The 27,628-nt window shown below is 49.0% G+C and overlaps 1 protein-coding gene across 3 annotated transcripts; it reads right to left on the reverse strand.

Annotated features, from left to right (window-relative positions):
• On the reverse strand, window positions 1-27,628 carry MYOZ1 (myozenin 1). 3 transcript variants are annotated; one of them, XM_065553307.1, is made up of 7 exons: window positions 27,433-27,628; window positions 26,094-26,132; window positions 24,449-24,590; window positions 20,689-20,870; window positions 9,591-9,849; window positions 2,310-2,472; window positions 1-600 (listed from the first exon to the last, which is right to left on the reverse strand). In XM_065553307.1, the coding sequence occupies exons 3-7, from the start codon at window positions 24,522-24,524 to the stop codon at window positions 369-371; spliced, it is 912 nt and encodes a 303-aa protein (XP_065409379.1). In that variant the 5' UTR covers window positions 24,525-24,590; window positions 26,094-26,132; window positions 27,433-27,628; the 3' UTR covers window positions 1-368. The 3 variants fall into 3 exon arrangements, with proteins under 3 accessions (XP_065409379.1, XP_005285653.1, XP_005285654.1); XM_005285596.5 differs by lacking the exon at window positions 26,094-26,132; XM_005285597.4 differs by lacking the exon at window positions 26,094-26,132 and having other exon boundaries at window positions 24,449-24,549; window positions 27,433-27,608.

Below are 27,628 nucleotides of genomic sequence, written 5' to 3' on the forward strand. Positions count from 1 at the left end.
TTTATTTCCTTTAGGTGCTTTATTGATTGTTAACAAGTGACAGGACAGGTTCAATATGGAGCAGCCAGGCAACATGCAGTGTCATTAAACATAGGCCATAATTTTGTCTTTTCTCGCCTTGGTGGGTACAAAGATAAGCCATCTCTTTTGCTCACTCGCTCTTTTTCAGTGCTTTCCCTCTGTCTGCTTCTGACATGGATGAACACCACAGCAAAGATCAGCTTAGAACCTACTGGGAACCTGTCTGCCCTAAGGACAAAGAGGAGGAAGGATCCCTGGGACTGCAGGTGCATTTCTCAGCTCCCCACAATAGACTTGCAAGTGTGAGAGGTTGAGAGCAAAGAAAGAAGGAAAGAAGAGAATGGGATTTATAGCTCTTCTGTTTCACCGTCCATCGGCACTTTGATCTCGATGTTGTACTCCGTGGGTTCTCCTGACGCCTGCCAGGGGATTGGGGTCCTATTGAAGGAGGGTCTAGTGTTGATTTCTTGATTATAGACAATGATGGGTTCTGGCACTAAAGGACCAACATCAAACTCAGGCATCTGGAAGGTCATCAGCTTGCGTGCCTTCTCGTACCCACCATAAGGCATGGCAGTCCTGGGACAGGGTGACAAATGGAGTCAGCAAGCAACGCATTTGTAAACAATGTGATTTAGAAAAGAAAAAGCTATTGTCATGTCTAATGTTTATCAGTGAAAAGTTGAAGGGTCCAGTAGAGAAGAAAAGTTTTCACCAGCTGCAGGAGTCGCTGTCCCACAAAATCTACCAAACATCAAAAACTAATTCTACCATACACATACACCTCTCCAGTGCCTTAAGTATTAAAAAAGGTGCTTGATAGTTCTTTTCCTATACTTTCCCCCGTACTGTTCTAGCAGCACACCAGGCCAACCTCTGCCACAGCTGCTAGTGACTCTATAAACTTATAAAAAGGAGGCTTCATGGCATACTCCTGGGGGCATTCTGCACCAAAAATTTAAAAATTCTGCACCAAAAAAATAAAAATTCTATGCACAGTATTTTAAAATTCTGCAAATTTTGTCAAAATAACACTACATAATCACGCCAGTTTCAATTATTTTGGTAATTTATTTCAAAATACCAGTCAGCAAGTATGTCTGTAACAATACAGACACACATGAAAATTTCCGCAGGAGTAGAGAGTTAAGGAAACCCCTATGACAACCCAGTTCCTGTTTCTTTGCCCCCTTCTCCCCTCCCAGAGCCCAGAAGTGGGCCCCCCCTTGCCCAGACACCTGCCCCCTCCCCTCCTAGAGACCAGCCATGGGTCCCCCCCCTTGCCCAGACATCCCCCCCCAGAGCCCAGCCGCAGGGCCCCCCGTTGCCCAGACACCTGCCCCCCAACCCTCCCAGAGCCAAGGGATCCAGAGGGAGAAACAGCCTGATGCTCGGTCCCAGGCTTGCACAGAGTTTCCTGCATGCTGCCCTCTCCTTCCCTCAGAACATGCTGGGAACTGCAGCTGCCAGGAACCCTCTAGCTCTCTCCCCCTCCCCATAGCAGTGTCTTCTATGTGTGAGCTGGACTCCGCCGGGTCCAGCAGTCACTAGAGGTGGCTAGCAGCACTGCAGCCTATTTCTGTGGGGGGAAAGAAATTCTGCATGCACAATGTTAATTTCTGTAAAATTCTGCATTGTGCAGTGGTGCAGAATTCCCCCAGGTATAATGGTACAGCAGCTCTAGCAAAGATGTGGAGTCAGGTGAGCCCTGGGTTCTAATCCCCCTTGAGGCTTTGTTTCATTCTGTGACTGAAGATTAGTCAACACATTCTGCCTCTTTCAGCAACATGGATGGGGAAAGGTGTGATTAAAATCTAGAAATGCACTGGAAAGCTGCTGCTGTGCTAGAAATATCTGTAATACACTTTTTGCTCATAAGAAGGAGCAACAAGGGCCTGGTTCTCAACTGCAGTACTGTGGATACTTGGGCCCCAAGTCTTTAAGAGCCATTTTTCCAGGGCTCTACAGGTCATTATGGTAATAAATCCATGGATGCAGACTAGAGACACTGCCGTTGCCAGCTAAACCATGTGTAATGTATTCTGGGGAAGGTGGAATAGAACTAAGGCCTCTGCTTCCAGAACAAAGCCTTCTAAAGAAAAATCCCCATTTGTTGTCTCTAGTACTAAAACTTCTCTCCCCTTTGTAGGCTTCCAGCAATTAGTCCCACAAGAGGCTGCAACATGGCATGTGTGAAAAACCCATTGACATTGTTAAAGGCGCAGTAGCCACATCCAGTATTGTCCTACAGCTCATGTACCCTGCATTACACCTCCAAGTGGCCTCACCTGTTAAAAGATTTGTAATGGGGGAGTTCAACTTTGGGACCATACGACAACAAGTCAATGGTGAATTGACTTTTCTCCTGAGGGCTGATGCCCATAGCTCGCTCCCATGGAGAGATATAGGTCTTAAAGACAGAGACTTTTTTTCCACCTCCTGACTTTTCGCCTGGACACAAACAGAGAAGAGAAGAGCATTTTGATCAAGTGAGATTTGCACAGAACAAATGCATTTTCCATGTCGTAGGTATCAAACTTAAAAGCCACTGAATTTTATCAGCTGACCCTGCAAGTCACAAATTAAGAGCTAGGATCTATGGCTGGGGTTCTCAAACTTTTTCACAGTATGGACCATATCTTAAGAGAGATTCTCATGGACCACTTCCTTTCCCATTCACAATCATGTTCCGTGGACCACAGTTTGAGAGCAACTGTTCTATGGGGCTTCATCAGAGCACATGCTGGGAAGTTCATTTTTTTACAGCAGTCAGGCCCGCAGCATGGCCTTGCATCATCCATAAGAGTGGGCTTCTTCCACTGCAGAAGACATGACATGGAAGATGGACTCCAGCCTTTTCCTGAGCCCTGCAGGAGAGCAACAAAATCATAGGTGGCCACAGGAGACACAATCAGCCAAGCAACCAACTGAGTATCAATGGCTTTTCCCCCTAGTTTTGTTGTTATAGAGCTGTTCACATGGCATGGATTATGCACACCAGTGTACTACTGCAGTGCTGGAGAGGAGGGCGGATTTGTGCTGGTCGGGTAGCTTGTGGAAGCTGGCTGGTTACAAAAGGGTTGTTCCCGAGGGCAGTGCAGTGAACAATGGTTTGTGTGTTGCACTGCTGGAGACACACATTATCTTGGCCACCAGGGCCAGAGAAGGGTGGCTGAGGTTGCCCACTCTGGCCCCTTGCGTTTTGCCGGACACTCTCCTACGTCATTCAGACTGATGACTAGAGATGGAGGGTGAAATCCTGGCCCCACTGAATCAATAGGAGTTTTGCCATTGACTGGAATGGGGCCAGGATTTCACCCAGAATGTGGAAGTTCCAACTTGGGGTAGCTGCTGCCCAGCCAGTCCCACACCTTTAAGAAGCTATGTCAGGCCTCTGTCAGGTTAATCTTGGTAAAGAGACATTTATAATAAACAGCCTGTAGCCCAAACATAAACCCCAGTAAGATCACAGGGATGGCTTGCTTCAACCTGCCCCAGGTCCAGGCAGACTCCTCTTTCAGGGCAGGCAGAAAGAGTGCTACATTCCCCAAAGCCCCAGCTGGCTGTTCAGGCTCTTATCCCAGGAAGGTCTATCTGTCTACCAGCCAGCCCTTTCCTATCTGAGGGGGAAGCCTTTATAAAAGCTGAAATGCTGCCTACTACCCGAATTAACCCCTTCCTCCCTTATTTGGGATGTGGGTGTGTAAATTCCATCAGCATTACATGAGGCCCAAACAAACCTGAGCCAAAGACCACCAAATATGGGGGAGTTTGGTCCTACAGTCAAACTTTTCACCTAGTTCCTCTCTCTATAAAGGGCCAAACCCAAATCCCAGACACTAATGCCCTTGAACTTCAGGATCTTTGCAACTTAGGGTTACTTCCCAACTAACCTCTTCTTGAACATGCCTGATTTGGCCACATCCCTCGGCATGGGTCAGTACTTTTTATAAGTTGGTGTTTTTATCGGGATGCACCAGTGACATGAACAGACCATCTAATTACACTTTTGTGAGCTACATTGTCACCGGGCTGCCTGCTTCAGACATTATTATTTTTCTAAACTCCTAAGAATGGCTAAACAATAGCCTAGAGACTTCTGTTGGGGTCTCCCTGTGCAAATTCACCTCCTGGGGACTACAGAGCTGCACTTTCAAGGGGTTAAATCAGTGGCCTGGGAGTCACAACTTCTAGGTTTTAGTTCCGATTCAACTAGGGTTACCATACGTCCGGATTTTCCCGGACATGTCCGGCTTTTGGGGGTTCAAATCCCCGTCCGGGGGGAAATCCCCCAAAGCCGGGCATGTCCGGGAAAATCGGGAGGGAGGGATGGAGGGCTCGGCCGGGGTCTCTTTGGCCGGGGTCGCGGGGCCGGGGCATGGTGCCGGGCCGGGCGCGGGGCCGGGCGGGGAGCCGGGGGCGCGGTGCCGGGCCGTGGTGGGGGGGGGGTGCGCCGGGCCACGGGGCCGGGCAGGGAGCCGGTCCGGGGTAGCGGGGGGGTGCGTCGGGCCGCGGGGCCGGGCGGGGAGCCGGGGGTGCGCGGGGCCGCGGGGCGGTCCGGGGCTGCGGGGCCGGGCGGGGAGCCGGTCCGGGGTAGCGGGGGGGTGCGCCGGGCCGCGGGGCCGGGCGGGGAGCCGGGGGTGCGCGGGGCCGTCCGGGGTAGCGGGGGGGGGGGTGTGCGCCGGGCCGCGGTCCGGGGGGGGGGGGGGGAGTGCGCCGGGCCGCGGTCCGGGGTGGGGGGGGGGGTGCGCCGGGCCGCGGGGCCGGGCGGGGAGCCGGGGGTGCGCGGGGCCGTCCGGGGTAGCGGGGGGGGGGGGTGCGCGGGGCCGGGCGGGGAGCCGGTCCGGGGTAGCGGGGGGGGTGCGCCGGGCCGCGGGCCGGGGTAGCGGGGGGGGGTGCGCCGGGCCGCGGGCCCAAGCATTATTATTTAGAGCGCCCTGCATAACTATGGACCTGTATATAGGGAACAGGTGTCTGCATTCAGGAGCTCTGAAATTTTAAATGGATGTTAGATTGTCATTAAGCATCCAAATTCACCATGAATACTGCTAACTATTTCATTGCTGATCATTTAAGCATAAAACTCCAGCTGGACTGGAATCATGGGCACAGGTGGACCAAAACACCTTTCCCTCCCCCTGCTACCCTGATCTTTAGTGATACTGGAAAGGATAAGTCAGAGAAGTTATCATACCCCTATTCAAAGGAGTCAGCTGAACTCTGGCACAAGCAAGTTGTGACCAAAGTTTTGAGGTGGCATCTATTTCAGATTTAGAGTGTTCTTCGAGTCCACATGCTGAAACAGGCTATGTTCTAGACTAGATCACTTACAAATTAACAAAAATTTCAGAAGGCGCTTTAGAATGTCAAGCTTGGTGAGGAGTGCAAAATTCACACAAGTTCAGTATCAATTCTCACAGGATAACAAGGGAGCTAACTAGTGGTCTACCCTTTCCAGCTTCACATCGAAGCCTTGATCACACTGGATCTTTTTCTTTTAACATCCAGGATGAGGTCATCTCAGATTCAGCAGCATCTTGGTGGCAGAAGTAGATTTTTACACCCCAGTGGTGTACAGCCTGCAGGAATGTGATGGAGACCAAGTTACTGACTCACTGACATTGCCATGGGGCTGCCTAGCAGACAGGCATTGAGTCACTCAGGATTAGATGGTTACATGCCTGAGCACTTCTTAAAGCACAGCAGATCCAGAGACATTTAGGGGAGGAATGCTCAGAAAGCAGAGACATCACTTGTTTTCCTCTTTCCTCCCTACTTTTGAAATAAGCCACCCCCATCTCCACCCCGATTGCACCAGGTTCTGCTTTCCAATGGCATTACCTCTACTGGAAGGTTTTCAACTGTTGTATAGCTATTGCATCAAAAAGCACTACATTAAAAGAATACTAAGCAAAGTCAAGCACTTGAAAGTTAGGAGATAGAGAATGGAATTAACACCTCCCTCTTCTCCACATTGCCGAGGTGCCAGCAAAGGGCGCAAGGAGACGCTCATCCTGATCTCAGTTTTGGTGCCCAGCAGCCTGGCAACCCCACCAGCCAGGAGGAACAATTGCAGGGAAAGTCCTACTCATTCTCTGCAGCCTGAAGATGGAGCATCCTTACCATATTTTGTGCCTCCAAATGGAGGACACTCCACGGGGCCCCGGCCCCGCCCCCAGCCCCCGAGCCGACCCAGGCTGGAGCCGCCGGGGGGCCAGCCTGGGCCCCGCCTCCTCCCCCCACACTCCCCCCACACTCCCCCTTACCTGCTTCAGGCTTCCCGCGAATTAAATGTTCGCGGGAAGCAGGGGAGGGGGCGGAGACTTTGGGGGAGGGGGCGGAGTTGGGGCAGGGCTGGGGGCGGGGCCGGGGCCCCGTGGAGTGTCCTCCATTTGGAGGCACAAAATATGGTAACCCTAGATTCAACCATTAACTTAGTGGGTGACCTTAGACAAGTTACTTTCACTCTGTGTGCCTTAGTTTACTCAGCTGAGCACAATGACACCTGCCTACCAGCAGTGTTAATTCAGCAGTGCTTTGTAGGTCACTTTAAGATTCTTAGACGACAGGCACCTTAGACATACAAAGAACTATTTTTATAGTAATGCCTTCCTCTGATTTGGATCAGATTAGACTGAAGTGCATTGTGTTATTCCTCCCACCATCAGGGTGTCTACTTCAGTTTGCACCAAAAACAGCAGTGCTTATAATGTCAACAGCAAAGTCTGAATAGCACAGCTTTTGTATTCTTTTTTCCCATCAAATCCATCTTCTTTGGGCTCGCTTATTTTCTCTCTCATTCAGAGCCAGCCTTTAGGCCTTGCCAGATCCACAGCCCCAAGCCTCCCTGCTTCAGGGCCTCCCAGAGGGGGGCCAAAAGAGGCAGTTTGCCCTGGGCCACCTATTTGAGAGGGCCCCCAGTCCGAGTGGTGTTGTGACCTGGTGAACTGGGTCACAGTGCCACTCAGGTTTGGCCTGGCTGCTCTTCTGTCATGACTGAGGGGTGGCCAGGCCCAATTTGAGTGAGTGGCGCTGTGACCCCATGTGCCAGGTCACAACACCGGGAGCAGGAAGCCGGGTGCAGGACAAAGGAGCTGCCGCTGCAGGGAGAGTGCGGGGCGGGCTTACTGTGCAATACCCCTCCCACCCTCTCCCCCAGGGCTTCCCTGCAGTGGTATTTTTTTGAAAGGGTGGGGGGGCTTCCATTTCACATTTTGTCCCAGGCCACCAAAAACCTCTTTGTGGTCCTGTTGCCTTGCTTTGAGGGAATTATAAACATAAAGAGGAATTTCATAGAATCATAGAATATCAAGGTTGGAAGGGACCTCAGGAGGTCATCTAGTCCAACCCCCTGCTCAAAGCAGGACCTAAACCTCAACTAAATCATCCCAGCCAGGGCTTTGTCAAGCTTTACCTTAAAAACCTCTAAGGAAGGAGATTCCACCACCTCCCTAGATAACCCATTCCAGTGATTCACCACCCTCCTAGTGAAAAAGTATTTCCTAATATCCAACCTAAAACTCTTCCACTGCAACTTGAGACCATTACTCCTTGTTCTATCATCTGGTACCACTGAGAATAGTCTAGATCCATCCTCTTTGGAACTCCCTTTCAGGTAGTTGAAAGCAGCTATCAAATCCCCTCTCATTCTTCTCTTCTGCAGACTAAATAACCCCAGTTCCCTCAGCCTCTCCTCATAAGTCATGTGCTCCAGCCCCCTAATCATTTTTGTTGCCCTCCGCTGGACTCTTTCCAATTTTTCCACATCCTTCTTGTAGTGTGGGGCCCAAAACTGGACACAGTACTCCAGATGAGGCCTCACCAATGCCAAATAGAGGGGAATGATTATGTCCCTCGATCTGCTGGCAATGCTCCTACTTATACAGCCCAAATGTTAGCCTTCTTGGCAACAAGGGCACACTGTCGACTCATATCCAGCTTCTCGTCCACTGTAACCCCTAGGTCCTTTTCTGCAGAACTGCTGCCTAGCCACTCGGTCCCTAGTCTGTAGCAGTGCATGGGATTCTTCCTTCCTAAGTGCAGGACTCTGCATTTGTCCTTGTTGAACCTCATCAGATTTCTTTTGGCCCAATCCTGTAATTTGTCTAGGTCCCTCTGTATCCTATCCCTACCCTCCAGCATATCTACCACTCCTCCAAGTTTAGTGTCATCTGCAAACTCGCTGAGGGTGCAATCTACGCCATCCTCCAGATCATTAATGAAGATATTGAACAAAACCGGCCCCAGAACCGACCCTTGGGGCGCTCCGCTTGATACCGGCTGCCAACTAGACATGAAGCCATTGATCACTACCCATTGAGCCCGACGATCTAGCCAGCTTTCTATCCACCTTATAGTCCATTCATCTAGCCCATACTTCTTTGACTTGCCAGCAAGAATACTGTGGGAGACTGTATCAAAAGCTTTGCTAAAGTCAAGGAATAACACATCCACTGCTTTCCCCTCATCCACAGAGCTTTCCCCTCATCCAATTTCAGCTTTCATTTAACACCCTACCCCCATAAGTAAGTTATTTTCTAGCCCTTTTCCTTGTGAAGACCCTGGGGTCAGTAAAGCAGTTTAGAAGGCAACAGAACAGTAGGGGTGAAAGAAAGAAATAATGGGGCTCCACTTCTGCAGCAGAAGCCAGAGAATTGGCCTACATCCCTCTCAGCCCCTGCCAGTAATGTGACAATGACAGACAAGAATCACACATGTTCGCAGCAATGAAGGGGGGCCCACCTGGAACTGCTAAGGCTGGTTCTGATCTAATTCCAAATGTGGATTCTTCCTCATAAATTAAGGCTGATATTTTCAAAGCCATCTAAGAGATTAATGGGAATTGATGAAGAAAGGATGCTGAGTTGATTTAATACAAGGGATTTAGTTCCAGAGGTTTCTGACCAAAGTAAATGGAGGATCAAATTAACCAAGGACTGAAGTAGGTGGAAGGTATTATACACACATCATTAAGAGTCAATAAAAATATTGAATGGATTTTGATTGCCTCAGCAGAATAGTAATTAGTGATGAGTGACCCTCAAAAGATTTGATGGTTCAGTTCTGGTGCTTATCTGAAAATTCTCTGCATTTAGCTGAACTTCTTTCATCCCAAAACAAAGCAAACATATAGGCACGTAGAAAGTGACATACCAGAGCCAACCAATGGTCCAACGAGACCAGCACCTATCTCTAACAGTGGCCAATGATGGATGTTTCTGAAGAAGGTGTAAAACCCCATAATGGACAATATGTAATATAAACATGTGCTGTACCAACCTTAGGAGATCAAGGTTTCTTACCAGGTTTTTCACAACTTCCTTGATTTAGATAGGACAGATACATTCTAATAGAATTTTGATATTTCTGTGTCTTCCCAACACCAGGCAGAGGTGAGCAAAACCATGAAACAAAAGTCAATCCAACTTTTCCAAACTTTGAGAAGGAATTTGGTTTGGAAGGGTTCAGCTCACATCTTTTCTTTTAGCCACATCCATTCCTAACAATGATAATGGGCCAAATTCTGACATTTACCCCATCCTCACTCTTAGTGTGTGAGAGATACTTGCCTTTTCCAGCAGCGTCACTTCCTCCACCATCCACTCCTCCCCCACTGCCGGCTGAGCCCCCGGCATGATCCGCTTCAGTGCCCCCAGCACTGCCTTTGCTCCCAGGTTTAGGAGGAGGTGCAGGGGGATAGTGCAGCTTACTAGATCCATACTGCCCTGCAGTTACTCCACCCACCATCCGCCCACCACTATGCAAGTAACCATGAGCTTCTCCTCCGTAATGTCCTCCAACAGCAGGGATGAACTTCTGAAAGTGATCCTGGAGTGAGAGAACAAAGGGCAGAAGTTATTGTTACTGGGCATATTCCATTCATATTTCCTTGATGTGGAGCTCAAAGGGTGCTTGATGGGTCTCCTCCTAGTTCCTACTGGACATCTGTCCAAATTACAAAAACACTTGCAACATGTAGCATGGAACTTTCCCTGTATCCATTATAGGGGCAGGCATGGAAGAGCAGGGGATGCTGAAGGTCATTTTTTGAGGTGCACTGGCAGGGCTACTTTAGAGTCCAGGGTGTGGAAGAGCAGGGGATGCTGGAGAGGAGGGATGAAGCACATTAGCAGATCTGTGCTGGTACTCTGAACTAGAACTGCAGGGTCAGGAGTGAGGTGCACCAGTAGAGCTGGGACTGTGGCAGCACTGGAATAACAGGAGGAGTGTGATGGAGTCTGCTTACCCCACACTAGCCCAGACAGGGTTAAACCCATATTATTGCCAGCGGAAGTCCCGCCTCCCCAGCAGGACTGAGTATGCTCCAGATGCTCTAGCAGTATAAAGGGAGGAAGCCCAGCTCATTCTGGGCTGGAGGCCGCAGGGAAAGGACCTGTCTGGGAAGCTCCTGCGGAGGGCCAGCCATAGCCCCTGACTGCGGCAGGAATCAGAGCCTCCCTGGGCCCGCTTGAACAGCGACTGGAGGAGCCACAGGAGGTGATTGGCCCAGCTGACCACGGAGAACCTGAACTCTCATGGGAGACCCCAACACAGACACTGGTAGGAAGTGACCCAGGGAGGGTGATGGAGTGGTACCTCCCTCCTGGGAAACCTCAGCGTGTTTCGGTAGGACCCCCCCCCCCCGCTGAGTCAGTGGCAAGTTGCTACGCCACTGTTAGGGCCCTGGGTTGGGGCCCAGTGGAGTCGGGAGAGCCCAGACCCCCCACTGGGGCCACCACATCCCTTGGTGGGTGCTCCACCCCTATAGACGCCGGCCTCCAGGCCATGCTGCCCTGGACCTGAGGGCGGTGCTATAGACGCCGGCCGCTAGGCCATGCTGCCCTGCCCCTAGGGGCATAAACTGTCACAAGGAGATACAGGTCAGAAGTGAGGTGCACTGGCTAAGCTGAGGTGGACAGGGCTGGAATAGTAGGGAGTACTTCATGGCAGGAATGTGCTAGCATAGCAAGGTAAGGTAAATGAGAACTGAGTCAATAGCCCACTAAGTATGCTGGGATACCAGGACTTGTGACAACATGAAACTGCTCCTCTGGCCACCGGTGCATTTGTTCTTTACAGGCAGCTCTATATGGCTCTTCTTTAACAGGGTGACTGGCCTAGTGAAGAGGGGGAAGCAATAGACGTGATATATCTTCATTTTAGTAAGGCTTTTGACAGTCCCACACGACTGTCAGTGCAGACTAGATGAAATGACTCTAGGGTGGGTGCAATACTGATTGAAAGACTATACTCAAAGAGTAGTTAGCAATGGTTCATTGTTAAACTGGGAGGGCGTAACTAGTGGCGCCCCGCAGGGGTCAGTCCTGGCTCTGTTACTATTCAATATTTTTATTGATGACTTGGATAATGTAGTGGAGAATCTGCTTATAAAACTTGCAGATGACACCAAGCTGGGAGGGTTGCAGCACTTTGGAAGACGGGTACTCCACACAAAGCCAGAAAGGGTAAATGAGGCCAATTAACCTTAGGCTGCACCTGGAGGAAACCTAGGAAGTGCTAGGGCCTAACTGCTGATGAAGTCTGGCTGGGGGCAGGAGCTGGACAGACTCTATAAAGAAAGGAAGTTGGAGGCTAGGGGAGGAAACCTGCAGTGGCATTCCCCGATACAAGGAGGAAGAGCAGGAAGCTGCAAAGAGAGACTAGGAAGCAGTCCAGGGAAGGAGCAGTAAGGGCTGGGAGAGTAAAAGCCCCGAGCTGTTAGGTTGAAGGTCCCTAGACTGGAACCCCGTGTAGAGGGCGGACCCAGGTTCCCCTCCCAGCCACTGGGAGTGGCAGAGACCAGGCACTGGGGAGCGGAGCGCCTGGGACACTTTGCCTCAAAGGTCTTGTGATACCCCGGAAGGGGGGGAGAACATTAATGTGACTTAGTCAGAGGGCTAAGCTATGAAGAGGAAAGCGCTGCCGCTTCTGGTGCATGAGAGGCCATGGAGTGAGTGAGTGGAATGATGGACTGAGTAACCACAGGAAGGGGCATCTGACAACATGGCAGAGCTGATTCCCCAGATGAGCCACAAGGAGGAGCAAGGTCACGTTCCAGTCCTACATTTCTATGATTCTATGAAGGTTGTGAAAACCTGGAGGCATGGCAGCTTGTGAGAACACCCAAGGCTTCCATGAGACCAACTGCATATGCAAGAGGAAAGTAAGGGAATGAAAGTTTTTATTATAAGCCTAGTGGATATTAGCAAACCAGCTCTAGCCAACCAGCATGGTGAGGAAGAAACTTGCATTCATCTAAAAGACAAAGCTGGCTTTGTTGTTCAGGTCCTCTGCCCTCCCTAGTAAGGGCTAGCAAACATAGTCTCATATAACCTAAAAATAGGTTCTGTTCCACCTAATATCGGCTTGGTTTTGCAAAGCGTTGAGCACCATTTAATGCCTTTTGACTTATTTTCAGGAAGAGGGCACATGGCCCATTGTGGGATGGGACCCTCAGTAAGGGAAGGGTGTGGTGCCAGACATGGCAGTACCCCATCTTCCCTCAATGTGATTTCAGCAACTACCTCTGTGGAATAAAAATTTAAGTGACATATATGGAAGTACTATGTACATGACATGTTTTACATATTGAATGTATGTGGGATCATATCTTGACACATATGAGCTAAAAGAAAGTGGCTCCTTTGGAATAGTACAGTCTGCACACAGACACAGGTATCACATATAAAACATGTAATACTATCCATGTACATGTATCACATATGTTCTTTGCACTTGGATTTGCGGGTAGGTTATAGGCACATGAAGCAATAATGGAGAAAGTCAGATGAAGATGAACCAAAGATGCATTCATCATTCTATACTGCCTGCGTAAATTCCCCTGGTGCAGCCAATTGGCAATGTGAATCCCATGATTCTTTAAAGGGTTAAGGATTCTTCATGTCTCTTATACCTAGTGCAGTTTAGCAAAGAGAAGCTTTCCAGGCTGTAACAGGCTTTCAAGGCCAGCTGTTCGTTCAGCTAAAAATAGATGAGAAGAAGTGAAAACCCCACAAGGCTCAGTGTGGCATTATCAACCCTCCACTCCATGCCTCAGTGACATTGTCCAGAGCTTTACAGCAGGTCATCCAAGCTGCAGTCCAGGCATCCAGCCATCAGCAAGCTAAACCAATGGAGCTGGTGCCACTGGCAGCCTTTGGGAACATCTCTCCTATCCCCGCCTGAATGGGCTTTCCATTTTAGGAACAGGGCAGATTAGGTTTCCCTGAATGTCAGAAAACACTTGGGATAGAGAGAACTGTGACCATGGAGGTTTCATCTCTTCTACCTGGGGCTGTACACAGGGGATGGTAAGGCTGTCTGTTTGGATATACACGGGGAACTGCACAGCTGTATAAAGGCAGACTGAAATAAAGGGGTGTTTTGGGATGTGGGAGGGAGGTCGGCTCAAAGCGCTAACACATGGCACTGCATCTATCACTTAAAAAGTTCTCTCTCCTTTCCACCAAAACTGCTGGTGGGCCAGCTACTCCAGAGGGAGCCCTGCTCATGAGATAGGTCATATAGAAAAGAGAATTGTTCTTGCAGAACCTTTCTAGTTCCTGCATCCAGAGTGGGCCTGGTGTCCTGGTAGGACTTGTGTCATTCATCCCTCTTTGTACAACAAGTGAAGAAAGCTAGCCTCAACCTAATGTTTTCTATGACAGACAGCAGTCCCTGAAGGAGAGTCCCAAGCAGGAGACTGTACCTGGTCAAAGTTGGGAGGGGGAAGCTGTGTCTCTGTTGCTTGTTACATGCCAGAGGTAAAGGTGTTTAAAGGGAAATGTGGCTACCAGTGGGCTGTCTCAGGGGCTGGGTGGCTAACCTTTCACCTGTAGGTTGCCAGCTTGAATGTAAGCCAAAAGCTGCTACCACCTGGAGGCCATTTGGGGTGCATCTACACTGCAGCTTGAGCATGCCTCCTAGCCCAGGTAGACAGAGCTGGCTAGCTCTGCTTGAGCAAGTGTAGTAACATAGCAATGTGGACACTGCAGCATTGGCTACATGCCTGACTCCAAGCCAGCTCAGGCCCCTGGGTCTGCACTCGAGTGGCTAGCTCGTGCCGCGTTGTCTGCACTGCTACATTTAGCATGTTAGCTAACGTGTAGCTAACACGTCTGTCTGCCTGGGCTGGGAGGCTGCAGTGTAGCTATATGCTAGGGGACCAGCATGAAAGGAGTTTAGTGACCCCAGTTCATGTCCACATCACAAAAAGTACCGCCAGGATCAGTATTAATTGGCTCCCTTGTTGGCAGTTATGGCAGAGAGGCAAAGGAGTGAATGGGTAACACAGGCTGCCCTAGGAGGTGTAGGGAAGTTTGCTCTGCGTCTGCTGCTCAGCACCGTACTATGGGATGGAGGCCTTCAGTCTCCAGGGCTGTCCATCCAGCAGCCCTGAATTCATTACAAAATATTCTAACCAGAAAGCAACTGCTGCTTGTGCTTAGACCCTAGAAAGGCACAGGCCTCAAGATTCATAAACAATCGAAACTTGTATTCTGTGAAACCTTTTTCCGACCAAGAGTCTAATCCTGCAAGCTGCTGAGCGCCTGCCCAGGATCCATTCCTAATCCTCCAGCACTGCTATATGTGCCTCAGGAAAAACGGTTGGTGAAAAATGATCCACCCATCTGAGCATCTCAAGGCCCTGATGTCACAGAGGGAGTGCCTGGCAAGGAACACTGTGAGCTCTGTGATGGTGCCTTGCTGTGCCCTAAAAGGAATGATTGGGAGCACCAAATGTGTTTCTATTTCCACCTCCCTGATGAAGAGGTTCCCAAATACCTGATGTCTGTGTTGTTAATAACACTTCTGAAGTTACTGGAGCAGCCAGTTATATGTTCCTTTATTCTGGGACAGGGGGATTTAAAGTTCAAACAGACAGGCATGGAACAGCAAGAGGGAGTAAGTGAGCAGGCACACATTTTTTCTGAGAGAGAGTGTGCAGGGAACTGTCCGCAAATCCTCCATTGGAGTTGCACCCCTTACACCAGGGCTGAGTTTTGCCATATGCTTGTATGAGGAGAAAGGGGAGTGATAGTCCCAGATAGTCAGGTATCTCATGCTAATTTATTAAAATAACTGCACTCTCCCGTGGGAGGCAAGCATGGTCCTGTGGGTAGGTAATATGGACTCCAGCCTTGTCCTGAGCCCTGCAGGAGAGCAACAAAATCATAGGTGGCCACAGGAGACACAATCAGTCAAGCAACCCACTGAGTATCAATGGCTTTTCCCCCTAGTTTTGTTGTTATAGAGCTGTTCACATGGCATGGATTATGCACACCAATGTACTACTGCAGTGCTGGAGAGGAGGGCGGATTTGTGCTGGTCGGGTAGCTTGTGGAAGCTGGCTGGTTACAAAAGGGTTGTTCCCAAGGGCAGTGCTGTGAACAATGGTTTGTGTGTTGCACTGCTGGAGACACACATTATCTTGGCCACCAGGGCCAGAGAAGGGTGGCTGAGGTTACCCACTGTGGCCCCTTGTGTTTTGCCGGACACTCTCCTATGTCATTCCGACAGATAATTCCCAGCTCACAGAGACATGCCCATGCTAGCTATAACTGAGTTAATGCACTGACAGAGTGTAGTCCCAGCTGCGTGAGGGGCTAGTGTGGCAATTACACCCTGTCTGAGAAAGGCAGGTACTCAGGCGGGTAGCTCCTCCCACCACTTGTGCCACCGTGGCTACACACTATTTTTAGTGCACTAGCTTGATCAGAGCTCCTTGAGCTGGAAATTACACCTTGCAGTTCAAATATAGCTATGCCCCTGGCCTCAACTCTTTTCACCCTGCTGGCACTGGCTCTCCAGCTCAGCAGGCTTAGCCCCTCCACTGCTCTCCTGCTTTCAGCTTTCCCCAGAGAACTCCTCCAAGGCCCTCCTCCATTCTCACAGCTCTCTTCCTCTCATTTATTAGCCCCAGATGCCACCCTGGCCTATTTATCAGCTCAACCTGGGCTCCACCAATCCTGACACAGGGAAGCTGGACCCACTTCATATGAAGATCCATCCTATAGCAGACCCCAAAGCTGCTGAGGGGAGACTCTGGTTTCCTCCCCACCATCCCCCACCGCACATGTCACCTCTCCTGGAGCAAGAGGGTTATCAGTCTCCACAGTCATTCATAGCCTCGTTTAGAGTGGAAGAAATGTCTAGCAGATCTTCTAATCCAACTCTGCTCGATCAGGGCAGTACTGACTTTCCTTGACCAGTTTCATCCCAGGACATGCACCTGCACTGAGGTGAGTATCTCTGACAGATGGGTATCAAGTCTCAGATTTTAGTATCTCCACTGATGGTCATTCCCCAACCTCTGCTCAAAGGCTTTGATGCTCAGTGCAGAGCAGGCCTTCAAGATATAAAGATATGGCTGCTGTTTAACATGTACCCTTATCTCTATTTATCTCCAGCCTCCTTTCTCTAGATACATTGACAGACCAAGGGAGCCACTGAGTTGTGCCTTTGATTGTATTGATGTAGCCCCTTGATTGTATTGCTGGAACCCTTGTCCCATCCCCTCCTTCCTGCTGCTCCTCCCTCATGTCATATCTGGCAGTTTCAATGGTTAGCCCGGTGGGGCCATGCCTTCCTCTGTCTTGTGTGCAGTACCTAGCACAGCCTGGGGGCTGTAGTATTTCCCTTCCTGCCACTGACTGCTGTTTGCTCTCTTCTGGAGGCACAACAGAAACCAGACTGATGATCCCTGCTCCCCGCATTGTGCTTCACAACTGCGCCCTCCCTCTGATCTGAAAAGACCATCCTGGCCTCAGCTCTCAGAGATTTCTTGTCACTGCCCATTCAGTCCTAAAGACTGCTTTTAAATACATGCTGCCAGACAGGGCAAGTTGCATTAGCTCTACCTTCCTGGGTTGGCTGAGAACTTACCAAACTCATTTTATTTGCTACCACATACAACCATTTACCCAGTTTTGGGCTTCTCCATTTCCATAATTGTTTTATTCTAGGATCTAGGGGACACTAACATGAGTTGTAAGAGGAGAGCAGTTTAAAGTAGCAGTAGAAATGCTTTACTCCTCCGCTAAACAAAACCGCAAGCTCCCTCCCTTATTTCCCCCTGTTAGAGGTTCTCTTTCTGTGTCCTTCCATGCAATGGAGATGAAGGAAGGAAGGGATGGCAGGGAACAGGGAATCTTAGAGTCAGAAAAAGATTTTGAATTTGGTGCAAGTGGCAGGTGCTGTAACGACAGCCCTGGAAATAAGAATCAGTCCACAGCACAGAGATGGCACTAGCAGCTGCCCTTATATTGCTCCCCTGCTCCAGAGAAACCAGCTCTGGGAGGAAGATAGTTCAGTCTCTGTGGCCCAGTCGGCCTCCGGTCTCTTTGCTCAGGTTGCCAGCAGAGGTACTAATTAGGGCCAGCTGTGGTGATAGTTTTTGTGATGAGGACATTTATTCACTCCAAACTTGTCTCCTTCTTTTCAAGACGAAATTTCAGCCTCTCTCCATGTCAGCTCCTTGTTAACAATCCATCCAAGCTCAACATGGCTAAAACAGAGCTCCTAATCTCCCCCTCCCCAAAGCTCTCTCCACAATCTCCTTTCTCCAACACTGTAGACACCACCACCATCCTGCCAGACATTCAGGCCCATAACCTGGGCATCAGCTTCTGCTGGGGCCCCTCTCTAGGTCCTCACCTCCAGGCCAGCTCTAAATCTTGCTGATTCTTTATGCATCACATCTCCAAGATGTGATCTTTCCTGTCCATCCACACAGCTGAAACTTTCAGCCAGGGTCTCATCATCTCATCTCAACTACAGCACCATCCTTCTCTCTGGCCCTGATGAATACAATCTTGCCCCACTCGTATCTGTTCAGGATTCTGCTGCTAAGATCACTTTCCTAGCCTGTCACTTTGACCACATCAATCCTCTCTTTGCATTCTTGTGCTGTCTCCTCCTTCTCCATTGCAGCAAATATAAGTTGCTTTACTTCACTTTTTCCAGGTCATTCATGACAAATCCTCACCCTAGCTATCATCTCTCATTTGCCATAGAGCTGTTGACGCTCACCTCCAATCAGTCCATGATGCCAACCTCCATTGCCCACTTGCCAGATTTTCAAACACCTTTGTGCGTTCTCCCTTGTTGCCCCCACACACTTGGGAGGTGCTCCCTGTAAACAGCCGCAAACCTACTTCATTGTCCTCCTCCAAATCCCTGCTCAAAATTCTCCTTTGAATCATAGAATCATAGAATATCAGGGTTGGAAGGGACCTCAAAAGGTCATCTAGTACAACCCCCTGCTCAAAGCAGGACCAGTTCCCAACTAAATCATCCCAGCCAGGGCTTTGTCAAGCCGGGCCTTAAAAACCTCCAAGGAAGGAGACTCCACTCTTTGCTGTGACGCCTACAAAAAACTTGACTAGGGATAGGGTGCTGGTGTGCTGAGACCACTGCCTATCATTCTGGACAATACTGTCTCATTGTTTCCTTGTGCTCCCTCTCTGTTTTATACTTAGCTTGTAAACTCCTTGGGGGCAGGGATCATCTTTTTCTCCTGTGTTTCACAGAATCATAGAACTGGAAGGGACCTTGAGAGGGCATCTAGTCCAGTCCCCTGCACTCAAGGCAGGACTAGGTATTTGTACAGCACCTAGCACTGTGGGATTCTGGTCTATGACTGGGGCTCCTAGATGCTACCACAATACAATAAATACATACTAATAAAGGCAATGGACTGAGTGCAATGGACTCATTTCACATAGTTCACCGAGTAGCCATCAGATGGTAAGTTATGTTCCTGATCCTGTCAATCTAGTCCTGATGGGGGCTAGTAGGGCAGAGTGAACCCTACAGGCCAAAGACAATGGACAATTGTAATTTGTTCCTGTTTTGAAAAAGGCAGATCTGAAAAGGAGGCACGTAAGATTTTAAAATAGGAAACAGCAACTCCTATTTGGAGATGCTTCATCAACCTGCTACCCTCATAGTTCACCACGGCAAGGCCATGCAGGAAATTCCAGGCTTGCTAAGGACTTCTTTAAACCCCAAATACCCTTCCCCAAGGCAGAGAATCTTCCAGTGTCACTCTGAAATATTTCACCCTCTTCAGGAAGACATTGCACGATAGTGAATGAGTATCCTGGCCAGATTCCTTTCTCGCCATGGGAAAACATGGGTGTCTGTCCAGAAGGTGGTTGGGATCCATTGCCAGAGCACTGTGGAGTGAAGCTTACTATTTACTGAATAAAAAACAATGTAAATTCCTCCCAACTCTGGGATAGAATCATTTCCCCCCCATCTCTGGCAACGCCAAGTTCAGAGACCCACATTTCCAAAAATACCTTCTACTTTTTGGTGCCTCAGTTTCTTGGTGCCCAACTTGAGCTGCTTGAAGTGCCACAATTCGTTCACTTTGCATTTCTCAAATTGGACACCTCAACTTATGAAAATCTGGCCTTGGCCTCATACGCCCCCAAAGTCAGCTTTCCCATAAATCCTTCACAACCTTCTGAACTCACATAAAAGATGTTGTTTCTGGATCCTCACTACAGCCTCAGAAACTGAACTTATTTTGATGGCATTTTCTTCCTCCAACCCAGCCTATCTTATGGCTTCTTCACACCCGGCTTTCCAAATTGTACTTGTTAAAGGTGAACTGCAAAGGGGAAAAAAATCCCTATTGCTGCTTTAATCACAAGGAAGACCTCAGAGCTTTTCTTTTGTGGAACATTTTTTCAGCTTGATTCTTTTATTAGAAATAGGAAGTCTTGAATTCCCCTGGACGGGAGGATAAGTGGGATGATGGCATGCCAAGAGATGGAAGCTTAAATAGCAGACAGAAGAGGAGAGGAGATGTTGAGTCACAGTGTTTAAAATTATGAGATCTCTTCTGTTTGTTTAACTGCTGGCAACCGCCTGGGAGAAAAGCTCTATCTGAAAAGTTCAGTATCAACGTTACTTTGTATGAGGGCTGAGAAAGCTCCCACTCCAATCCTCTAATTGGTTTTCCAACAAAAACAGGGAAGACCAGCCCTGATTCTAATGTTAAACAACAAGCAGAATTAATTTTTCTGAGGTGGGGGAGGAAGGAAAAAATGCATAAGCCTGACTTTATCCACTATAAAGGCCAGCACAGGGCACTAACAAAAATAAAACATTCTTTCCTTTACAGTTCTTCTAATGGGTTCCCAGCAAACAAACCAAAGTAAGTGCAATATCAGCAGCTAGAGGCCTCTGTCTCAATTTTACTTCATGGATCATCTCTCAAAACTGAACTGAGTCCTACACCAAGAAGGGAAAATGCCATGTCCTACAGTAAAAATGGAAGAGAGCCCAGGTAAGCTGACCTCAGATCTGAATGAATCATTTGCCCCCAGTTCGAGAAGGGAAATTTTATTATTATAATAACGGTAAATAGTCATGCACTTTTCTAGCTTTGGTACATCAACACAACATATGATCCTTGGTGTTCTCTTAATGTTCAGCTTTCCTGACATTGCTCCATCAATGGATCCCAAAAGTGCCCTGAAGGAACCCAATGCTGGTGCGAAAAGGAAGTTCAATATGTATATTCATTCACAGTCTTGGGCCTCTCCCCCACCCATGGAATATCCCCCTAGCCTGTGGTGAGAGTGGAGCCGTGCAACTTTCCCTCTCATTCCCGTGTGTGTAAGAACCGGGTTGTGGTTGCATGCTCTGACCTACCACGGAACTGTCAGTGAAGATGTCGGGGTGATTCTCATAAATGAATTTCTCTACTCTCAGCTGGCGTAGTTTGAACATCTTGGATCCTTTGTTGGTGAGGAGTGAGAGCTCTTCTAGCATGACATCCCTGGGGATGCTGATCTTCTTCCCCAAGTTCAGCTTGGACCCTTCTTGTGGCATGACTGGAAAAGATACCAGAAGATGCATCTTAGAAAGCTCTCTGTCCCAGGCTGCCTGCTCCTTATTTCCAAACACCAGGCCCTCCACAGCAGCAAGGCCTCGTCTGCATTAGAAAGGTTCCACTGATGGAATTATCCTTCTATACACACAATCCCCTGGATATCCATGAATGGAATTTACCCTAATTCCTATCCAAAGTGCATCTGCATGTGTGGGAGTTACATCAGGGTAGCGTTAGCATGGACACACACATCCCACTTCTGAAGTAAATGAATCAGTGCAAGAAATCCTCCCACTGCTGTCCCACACTGCCCCGGTGGCCTGTCTGGTCACCTTTCTACACTCCACTGCTCTACGGTCAGCTCAGCTGGAAATCACTCATCTAGCAGCACTGACAAGCAAAGACAACATCTGGGACCATTGCATTAAGCCCTACCAGACAGACATGCAAATGGCTGAGGTTTAATTTGGCTGTGTGCATGGAAAACACCCCCCTGAAGTTAATTACAAAGATTTGTTGTAATGCAGTGACCCTCTGTCCTATTTAGCAGTTGGTCAAGACATTGTGATCATCCTGACTGACAGTCCCTCAGGCCACAAATCTGGTGAGGCCACCAGAAATCTCAAAGCCACTGAAGAAATGTTTCCTTCCATTCCCTGAAATTCTGTGGTGGAATCTTAAAGGGAATCTATAAAGTGGGGAGAGGTGTCTGTGCCCTTTTCTGCTTCTTTATGATCTTGTTGTTGTTGCTGCTTGTTTTTTACTCTAGAAACACCAGCAAGAGCAAGATTTTCCTCCCCTGTTTTTGCTAGAAGACTCCTAGGGGGACCAGAGTGCAGAGGAGTAGGAATTTTCTCAGTCTTCAGTTGAAATGGCATAGATCCCAAATCTTTCAGAGAGAGAGCTTCTCTCTCAAGTGTGTGTTAGAGCTTTGAGTTAAATATCTGTCTGCCCAAAACAACCTCTGGAACATGGGTGGCAGGGCCATAATGGTGGCATATAGCCACCTTTCTCTTCATGTTAGGTCCTACACTACACGCAGCTCAGCTGGAAACAAGGATCTATCCCTCTGGTTACAAACCCCTTCCCCTCTCATTTACTGCCAGTGTCTTATGATACCACAAGCACCACTGAGCCTCCAATGAATATGCCAGCAAAACCAGGGAATTCAAATGGCCTGATATTTCCAGTGCAATAAACGTGCAGGAATAATGTTAGGGTCTACTAAGTGGCCATGTGACCCCTGTTGCTACACACTAAAAGTTCCCTAGTGAGCACTGACCTGTTTGAAACAACAACCCTTCTTGTTGGCAGAGACTGTTTCCCTCTCCTCCCCAGCCTAGCTGGTCACCTGGGCAAAATCTCTGGAGGAACTCTCTCTTTAGCTAGCCAGTTCCACACAGCATTATTCCCAGTGGGAAGAGACTTTCTATAGAATATTGGAGTTATATTTGCCTGTTGATGTGAAGACAGGGTTTTAGTAATTCCTGTTGGCTTGGGGGCAAACCTAAAAACCTACATAAAGGTGCCCCTATCCCCATTCTCCTGAGCAGAGCAGATTCCTGAGTTCCTTCTTGGCGATTTGGGAAGGGAATAACATTTAGTTTTTTACTTCTTTGCAACACCTCTGAAAATCTCCTCATCCCTACATTTAAAGTCAGAGGGAAAGGGGTATCACAGCTGTGTACAAACCACCCCCTCCAATACAAACATCTGCTGCTGAAGGAAATGTGTCCCTAGCACTGCAGTGGAAGGACACATAGGGCTGAATTCTCCTGTCAGTTGCAATCCCAGTGGGAGAACTTGGCCCATTGACAATCAAGGGATTGCTGTTTAAGAAGGAAAATAAATTAGGGATGGAGGTAATGATAGACAGACCCATGCTGGTGCTTAGCTAGTTAAAGGCATCAGAGTACTGACATATATATTCAGGGCCAAATTCTGCTCTCAGTTATACTAGTGTAAATCTGGAGTAATCCCCCCTGTAATCAATGGATTTACACCTGTGTAACCAAGAACAAAGTTTGGCCCACTGTGTTTATACCACTTCTGTGTGGGGAATGTTAGCAAACTAAATCCCTGTGAGCGAACACTAGCCAACTACATATGCTGGTATGAGATGTTAGAAAGACCCGGCCGATTGGCAGTATGTGTACTGCACCTCATCTTCGGATGTTACCATCAGAGAATGGATAGGTACATTATAGACTCTGCTTCTGATTTCTCTAAACATATTTAATGCTTCCGGGACCTTTCCCTTCCCCTTGCCTGCCAACCTGGCTCCTCCTCCAAATAACTAATTCAGACCTGCATGGCACCAAATAGAGACCGCCAGTAAGTGTGCTGGAAACCATGGGACACAACAAACAATGGGAATAGTGTGGAATTGATAATCACTGAGTGGGATGACTCCATCTGTCCACAGGTGTAACAGCACTAGCCAGCCCAGCACATTCACACACCCCAGTGCCCTGGAGATGGGCTCCCCTATGGAGCTGTGTGAATAACTGACTGTCTGGTTCTCTGGCAAATCCAAAAAATCAAATTTTGGAACAATACAAAACTGAAATTTTTCCAAATTTTTGTCAAATCAAAAAAAAAATCATTTTGGGTTGAACAAAACCTTGTTTGAACCAAAATGAAACATTTCATTTTGATATCAAGTATTTTAAAAACATTTTACATTATTTTTAAAATTGAAGGAAATTTCTAAAGAAAAAGCCATTTTTAATCAAAATCCAAAACATTTTTCAAAAATGTTGAAATGAAGTGTTTTAACATTTTTTTTAAGTCTAACAATTTGGTGACACCAACACAAATTCACAAGGTTTCAGTCAAAATGTTTCACCCAGCTCCACTCACATAGCCTGGTCTGCGTAGCGGTATGTAGACCAGGGGTGGGCAAACTACAGCCCGCAGGCCGTGTCTGGCCCATCAGATATTTTAATCCGGCCCTCAAGCTCCCACCGGGGAGTGGGGTTGGGGGCTTGCCCCGCTCTGGCACTCCAGCCGGGGAGCGGGGTCGGGGGGTTGCTGGAAGCAGCGGCATGTCCCCCCTCCGGCTCCTATGCGTAGGGGCAGCCAGCTGGGAACTGCAGACAATGGGAGCTGCAGGGGCGGCGCCTGCAGATGGGGTGGTGCTTGCAGATGGGGCAGTGCCTGCAGATGGGGAGGCACACAGAGCCACCTGGCCGCGCCTCCATGTAGGAGTAGGAACATATACTGCTGCTTCTGGGAGCTGCTTGAGCTAAGCGCCCCCTGGAGCCTGCACCCCCGGACCCCCTCCTGCCCCCCGATCCCCTGCCCCAGCCCCATCCCAGAGCCTGCACCCCCGCCAGAACCTTCACCCCCCCACACACAGCCCCCAACCTCCTGCCCCAGCCCGGAGCCCCCTCCTGCACCCTGAACTCCTCATTTCTGGCCCCACACCAGAGTCCTCACTCCCTCCTGCACCCCAGCTCCAATTTCAGAGCATTCATGGGTCGCCATACAATTTCCATACCCAGATGTGGCCCACCCGAATATAGAGTGAGCCATGTACCACCAGGGATTTCTGGGAGTTCTGTGCATACTTCTTACCTTCACGAGTTAGTTTCCCAATGAGTTTAGTGGACTTTTTCGTCTTGATAGGAGCCGGAGTTCCTGCAAGGGGCATTACCACAAAGGATTCTCTGCTTCAACTTAGAGAGACAAGGAGTTTGGAGAGTGAAACACTTGAAAACTGTAGTGAGAGAATGGAAACTAGTTTCCTGCCTCTCCTTTATGATACGGTACATAACCCTTCATTTCTCATCTCAATTCCCACCCATCCTTAGGGTTGCCACCTTTCTAACTGGTAACCAGACCCCCAAAGCTCCACCCCTGCCCCGTCTCTTTCCTCTACCCTACCTCTTCCCCCAAGGCCCTGCCCCTTCTCCACCTCTACCCCCAAGGCCACGCCCCTGCTCTGCCTCTACCACCAAAGCCACGCCTCTGCTTCAGCTCTTTCCCCAAGGTCCCACGTCTTCCTTGGAAGCTCTGCCCCACCTCTTCCCCCCAGGCCCTGGTCCCTTCTCTGCCTCTACCCCCAAGACCCCACCCCTGCTCTGTCTCTTCCCCCCAAGGCCCTGCCCCCGTCACTTTCTCCTCTCCCCCCACCATTGCTCACTGGATCGTCTCAAGGAGCCTGCCTGCAGGTAGGAGGTGGCCCAGGCTGAGCAGGGGTTGATGTGGGTTAATGACCCAGCACCTCCCCCTGCCCTTGAGTAACTGGACTTTTGGCTCGGGTGCTATTTAGGGTTGCCACGTCTCCTTTTCGACTGGACTTTCCAGTTGAAAACCAGGCACCTGGCAACCCTAAGTGGCACCTGGACACAGAAGCCAAAAATCGGACAGTCCAGGTAAAACCCAGACAGATGGCAACCCTACCCATCCCTTATCTACAGAGTAGCTGCCAGCAAACTTAATCCTCCAGGACAAAGTTCTCTCATCAGGAAGTGCTGATGTCAGCTTTGTGGTGGCTTAATGTCATGACACATGTCAACGCCCTGCAAGGTTGACATCACCATGTTACAACATAACATTGCCACACCACACCACACCACCATCACGCAACATCACAGTTTCACAGTGCTAATGGACACCAGGCTGCAACTCTCTCATTCTACCATGAGTCTGTGCCAGAACGTCCTGTTGTATGTAAGGTCACTCCATCACAATTTAACACTGCTATGCAAATATCATTAAGTTTTGATAGATAATCATCTGACTGTAATGATGTTGTCTGCCCAGGAGATACTTTGAGGCATTTGCATGTCCTACAAGCTTGGATTGTGTGACATGGGCTAATCCTATCAACATTGGAACAGCCCCTCAAAAACTGAGCAGGTGGCAAGACAAGCAAAAAGAGCCTTATAACTGTAGATGATTTACTTCTGAAGGGCTGAACGATAGCTCCATCAATGGCTATTAGCCAAGATGGTCAGGGATGCAACCCATGCTCCAGGTGTCCCTAAATCTCCAATTACCAGAACCATCTGGCAGTGGCCACTGTGAGAATGAGGATACTGGGTTAGATGGACCATTGGTACAACCCCGTTGGGCCCTTCTTATGATGGAAGCAAGTAGCCATCAGGTTAGTGGAAAACCTCCAAATCTTTTGAGGTCAAGTGCATTTGTGTCCTATTTATTTAGCTTTTCACACATCCCTTCGTTAGGGGCTTTAATTCCACACCTTGTCTCTCACCTTTGTTGCTGGGTAGGTTGAGAGGTCTGCATTGCAAGGCTGAGAGAGGAAAGCAACAGCGTTCTGCAAATCCATTCCAGACATTCTCTCACAATCCAGTATCGAAGTTAAGGAGCACAGTTTTAACAGGGCCACAATCCAGCCTCCAATTTCGCCCTCACAGTTATGCAAACAACACCATTTAGGGGCCAAATCCTCAACTAGTGTAAATTGGAGTAGCTCCATTGACTTCAACTTCAAATTTCAGGACCAATCAGATAGCTAGACATCTAAATCCCATCATTGGTCCCTACCATTTTGCACCTTTAATTATGGGTACAGAACTGCAGGCACTGAATTGAGCTGCTTTTAAAAAAATGGCCCTATCAAACCGTGCAAGGTCTCAGTTGCAAACGAGACATTTTGTTCTCCAGATATTTTTCAGTATGTCTCCACTTTTATTTCAGCCAGACCAGATCAGCTCCAGTCAGTTCAGCAGGCATTCTGCTGGGCCAGATTTTCTTCTTGATTTCCACAGTTTATTTTCTGTTGGGCTTGGTATGATCTCTATGAAGTTCACATTGTAAAAGTGCCAGACGTGGTATATCCCAAATCAAGTGTCAGCAGGTGCACCAATAAAGCACGCTGCATGCCTTCTCCTCTGAGCAGCTGGCCATCTGTTTGGCTATATAAAAGAGGGAGGGTACTGCTTGACAGGACGGGACAATGCTGCCAGGACTCATCGTGGGGGCTGGGATTCTCTAGGGGGTACAATTGATAGGTCAGAAGTGTGGAAAAAATGGAGGGAAAACTTCTCCCTGACTGAATTGTGAACTCCCTGCAGCACGTGGGGAGGGATGTCCCCATTAGGGGGCTGTGCCCTATGACGCACTGATCCCAGGGAGGGAGTGGGGGGAGCCTGCACTGGTCTGTAATCCGTCATTGATCCCAGGCAGAATGAGGGCCAGGGGAACCTGCAGCATTCTGGGGAGATGGGACAGCCTGCAGCTTTGCATGATTCCAGGCAGGATAGAGAGCCTGCAGTGTTCAGTGATCCTAGCACTACGTCAAGAACCAGGCAGCATTCAGTGACCCCAGACAAAGAGAGAGGCTGGCAGGATTTTGGTTCCCCTTCCCTCAGCCATGCCAGGCACAGGACCAGGGCTGCAAGAGGACATTACCCTCAGGATTGCTCTATCCTCAGCATAATTCCTTCCCACCAAACCTGCTGTTCACTTCTGCAAACATTTCAAAGTTAATTTTCTGGTTCTCGCTGCAGTTTGAGGCTGGTCCCTAATCTCTAGCTCCATTGCAAGCACTGCCCGTCCTCTGGGTCTATTCTGCAGCAAGGGGGACTCACCTCTGCTCACTGTTCCAGATTCAGACAAACATACAACCCTTCTGCCCCGGCCCCACAGCAGTGAGATGGTGGTGGGCTGCTTTCTCCGTGTCCCTCTGCTCTCAGTCCCTGCTGATCTAGGGCACCCGTTCTCAGCCAGGACCTGCACAGCACAAAGTGCTGATGCAGAGTGCTGTGAATTTGACTCCTGGAGGCT

The sequence above is a fragment of the Chrysemys picta genome, chromosome 7 (assembly GCF_011386835.1).
Source record: "Chrysemys picta bellii isolate R12L10 chromosome 7, ASM1138683v2, whole genome shotgun sequence".
In the NCBI taxonomy this organism is placed as follows: Eukaryota; Metazoa; Chordata; order Testudines; family Emydidae; genus Chrysemys; species Chrysemys picta.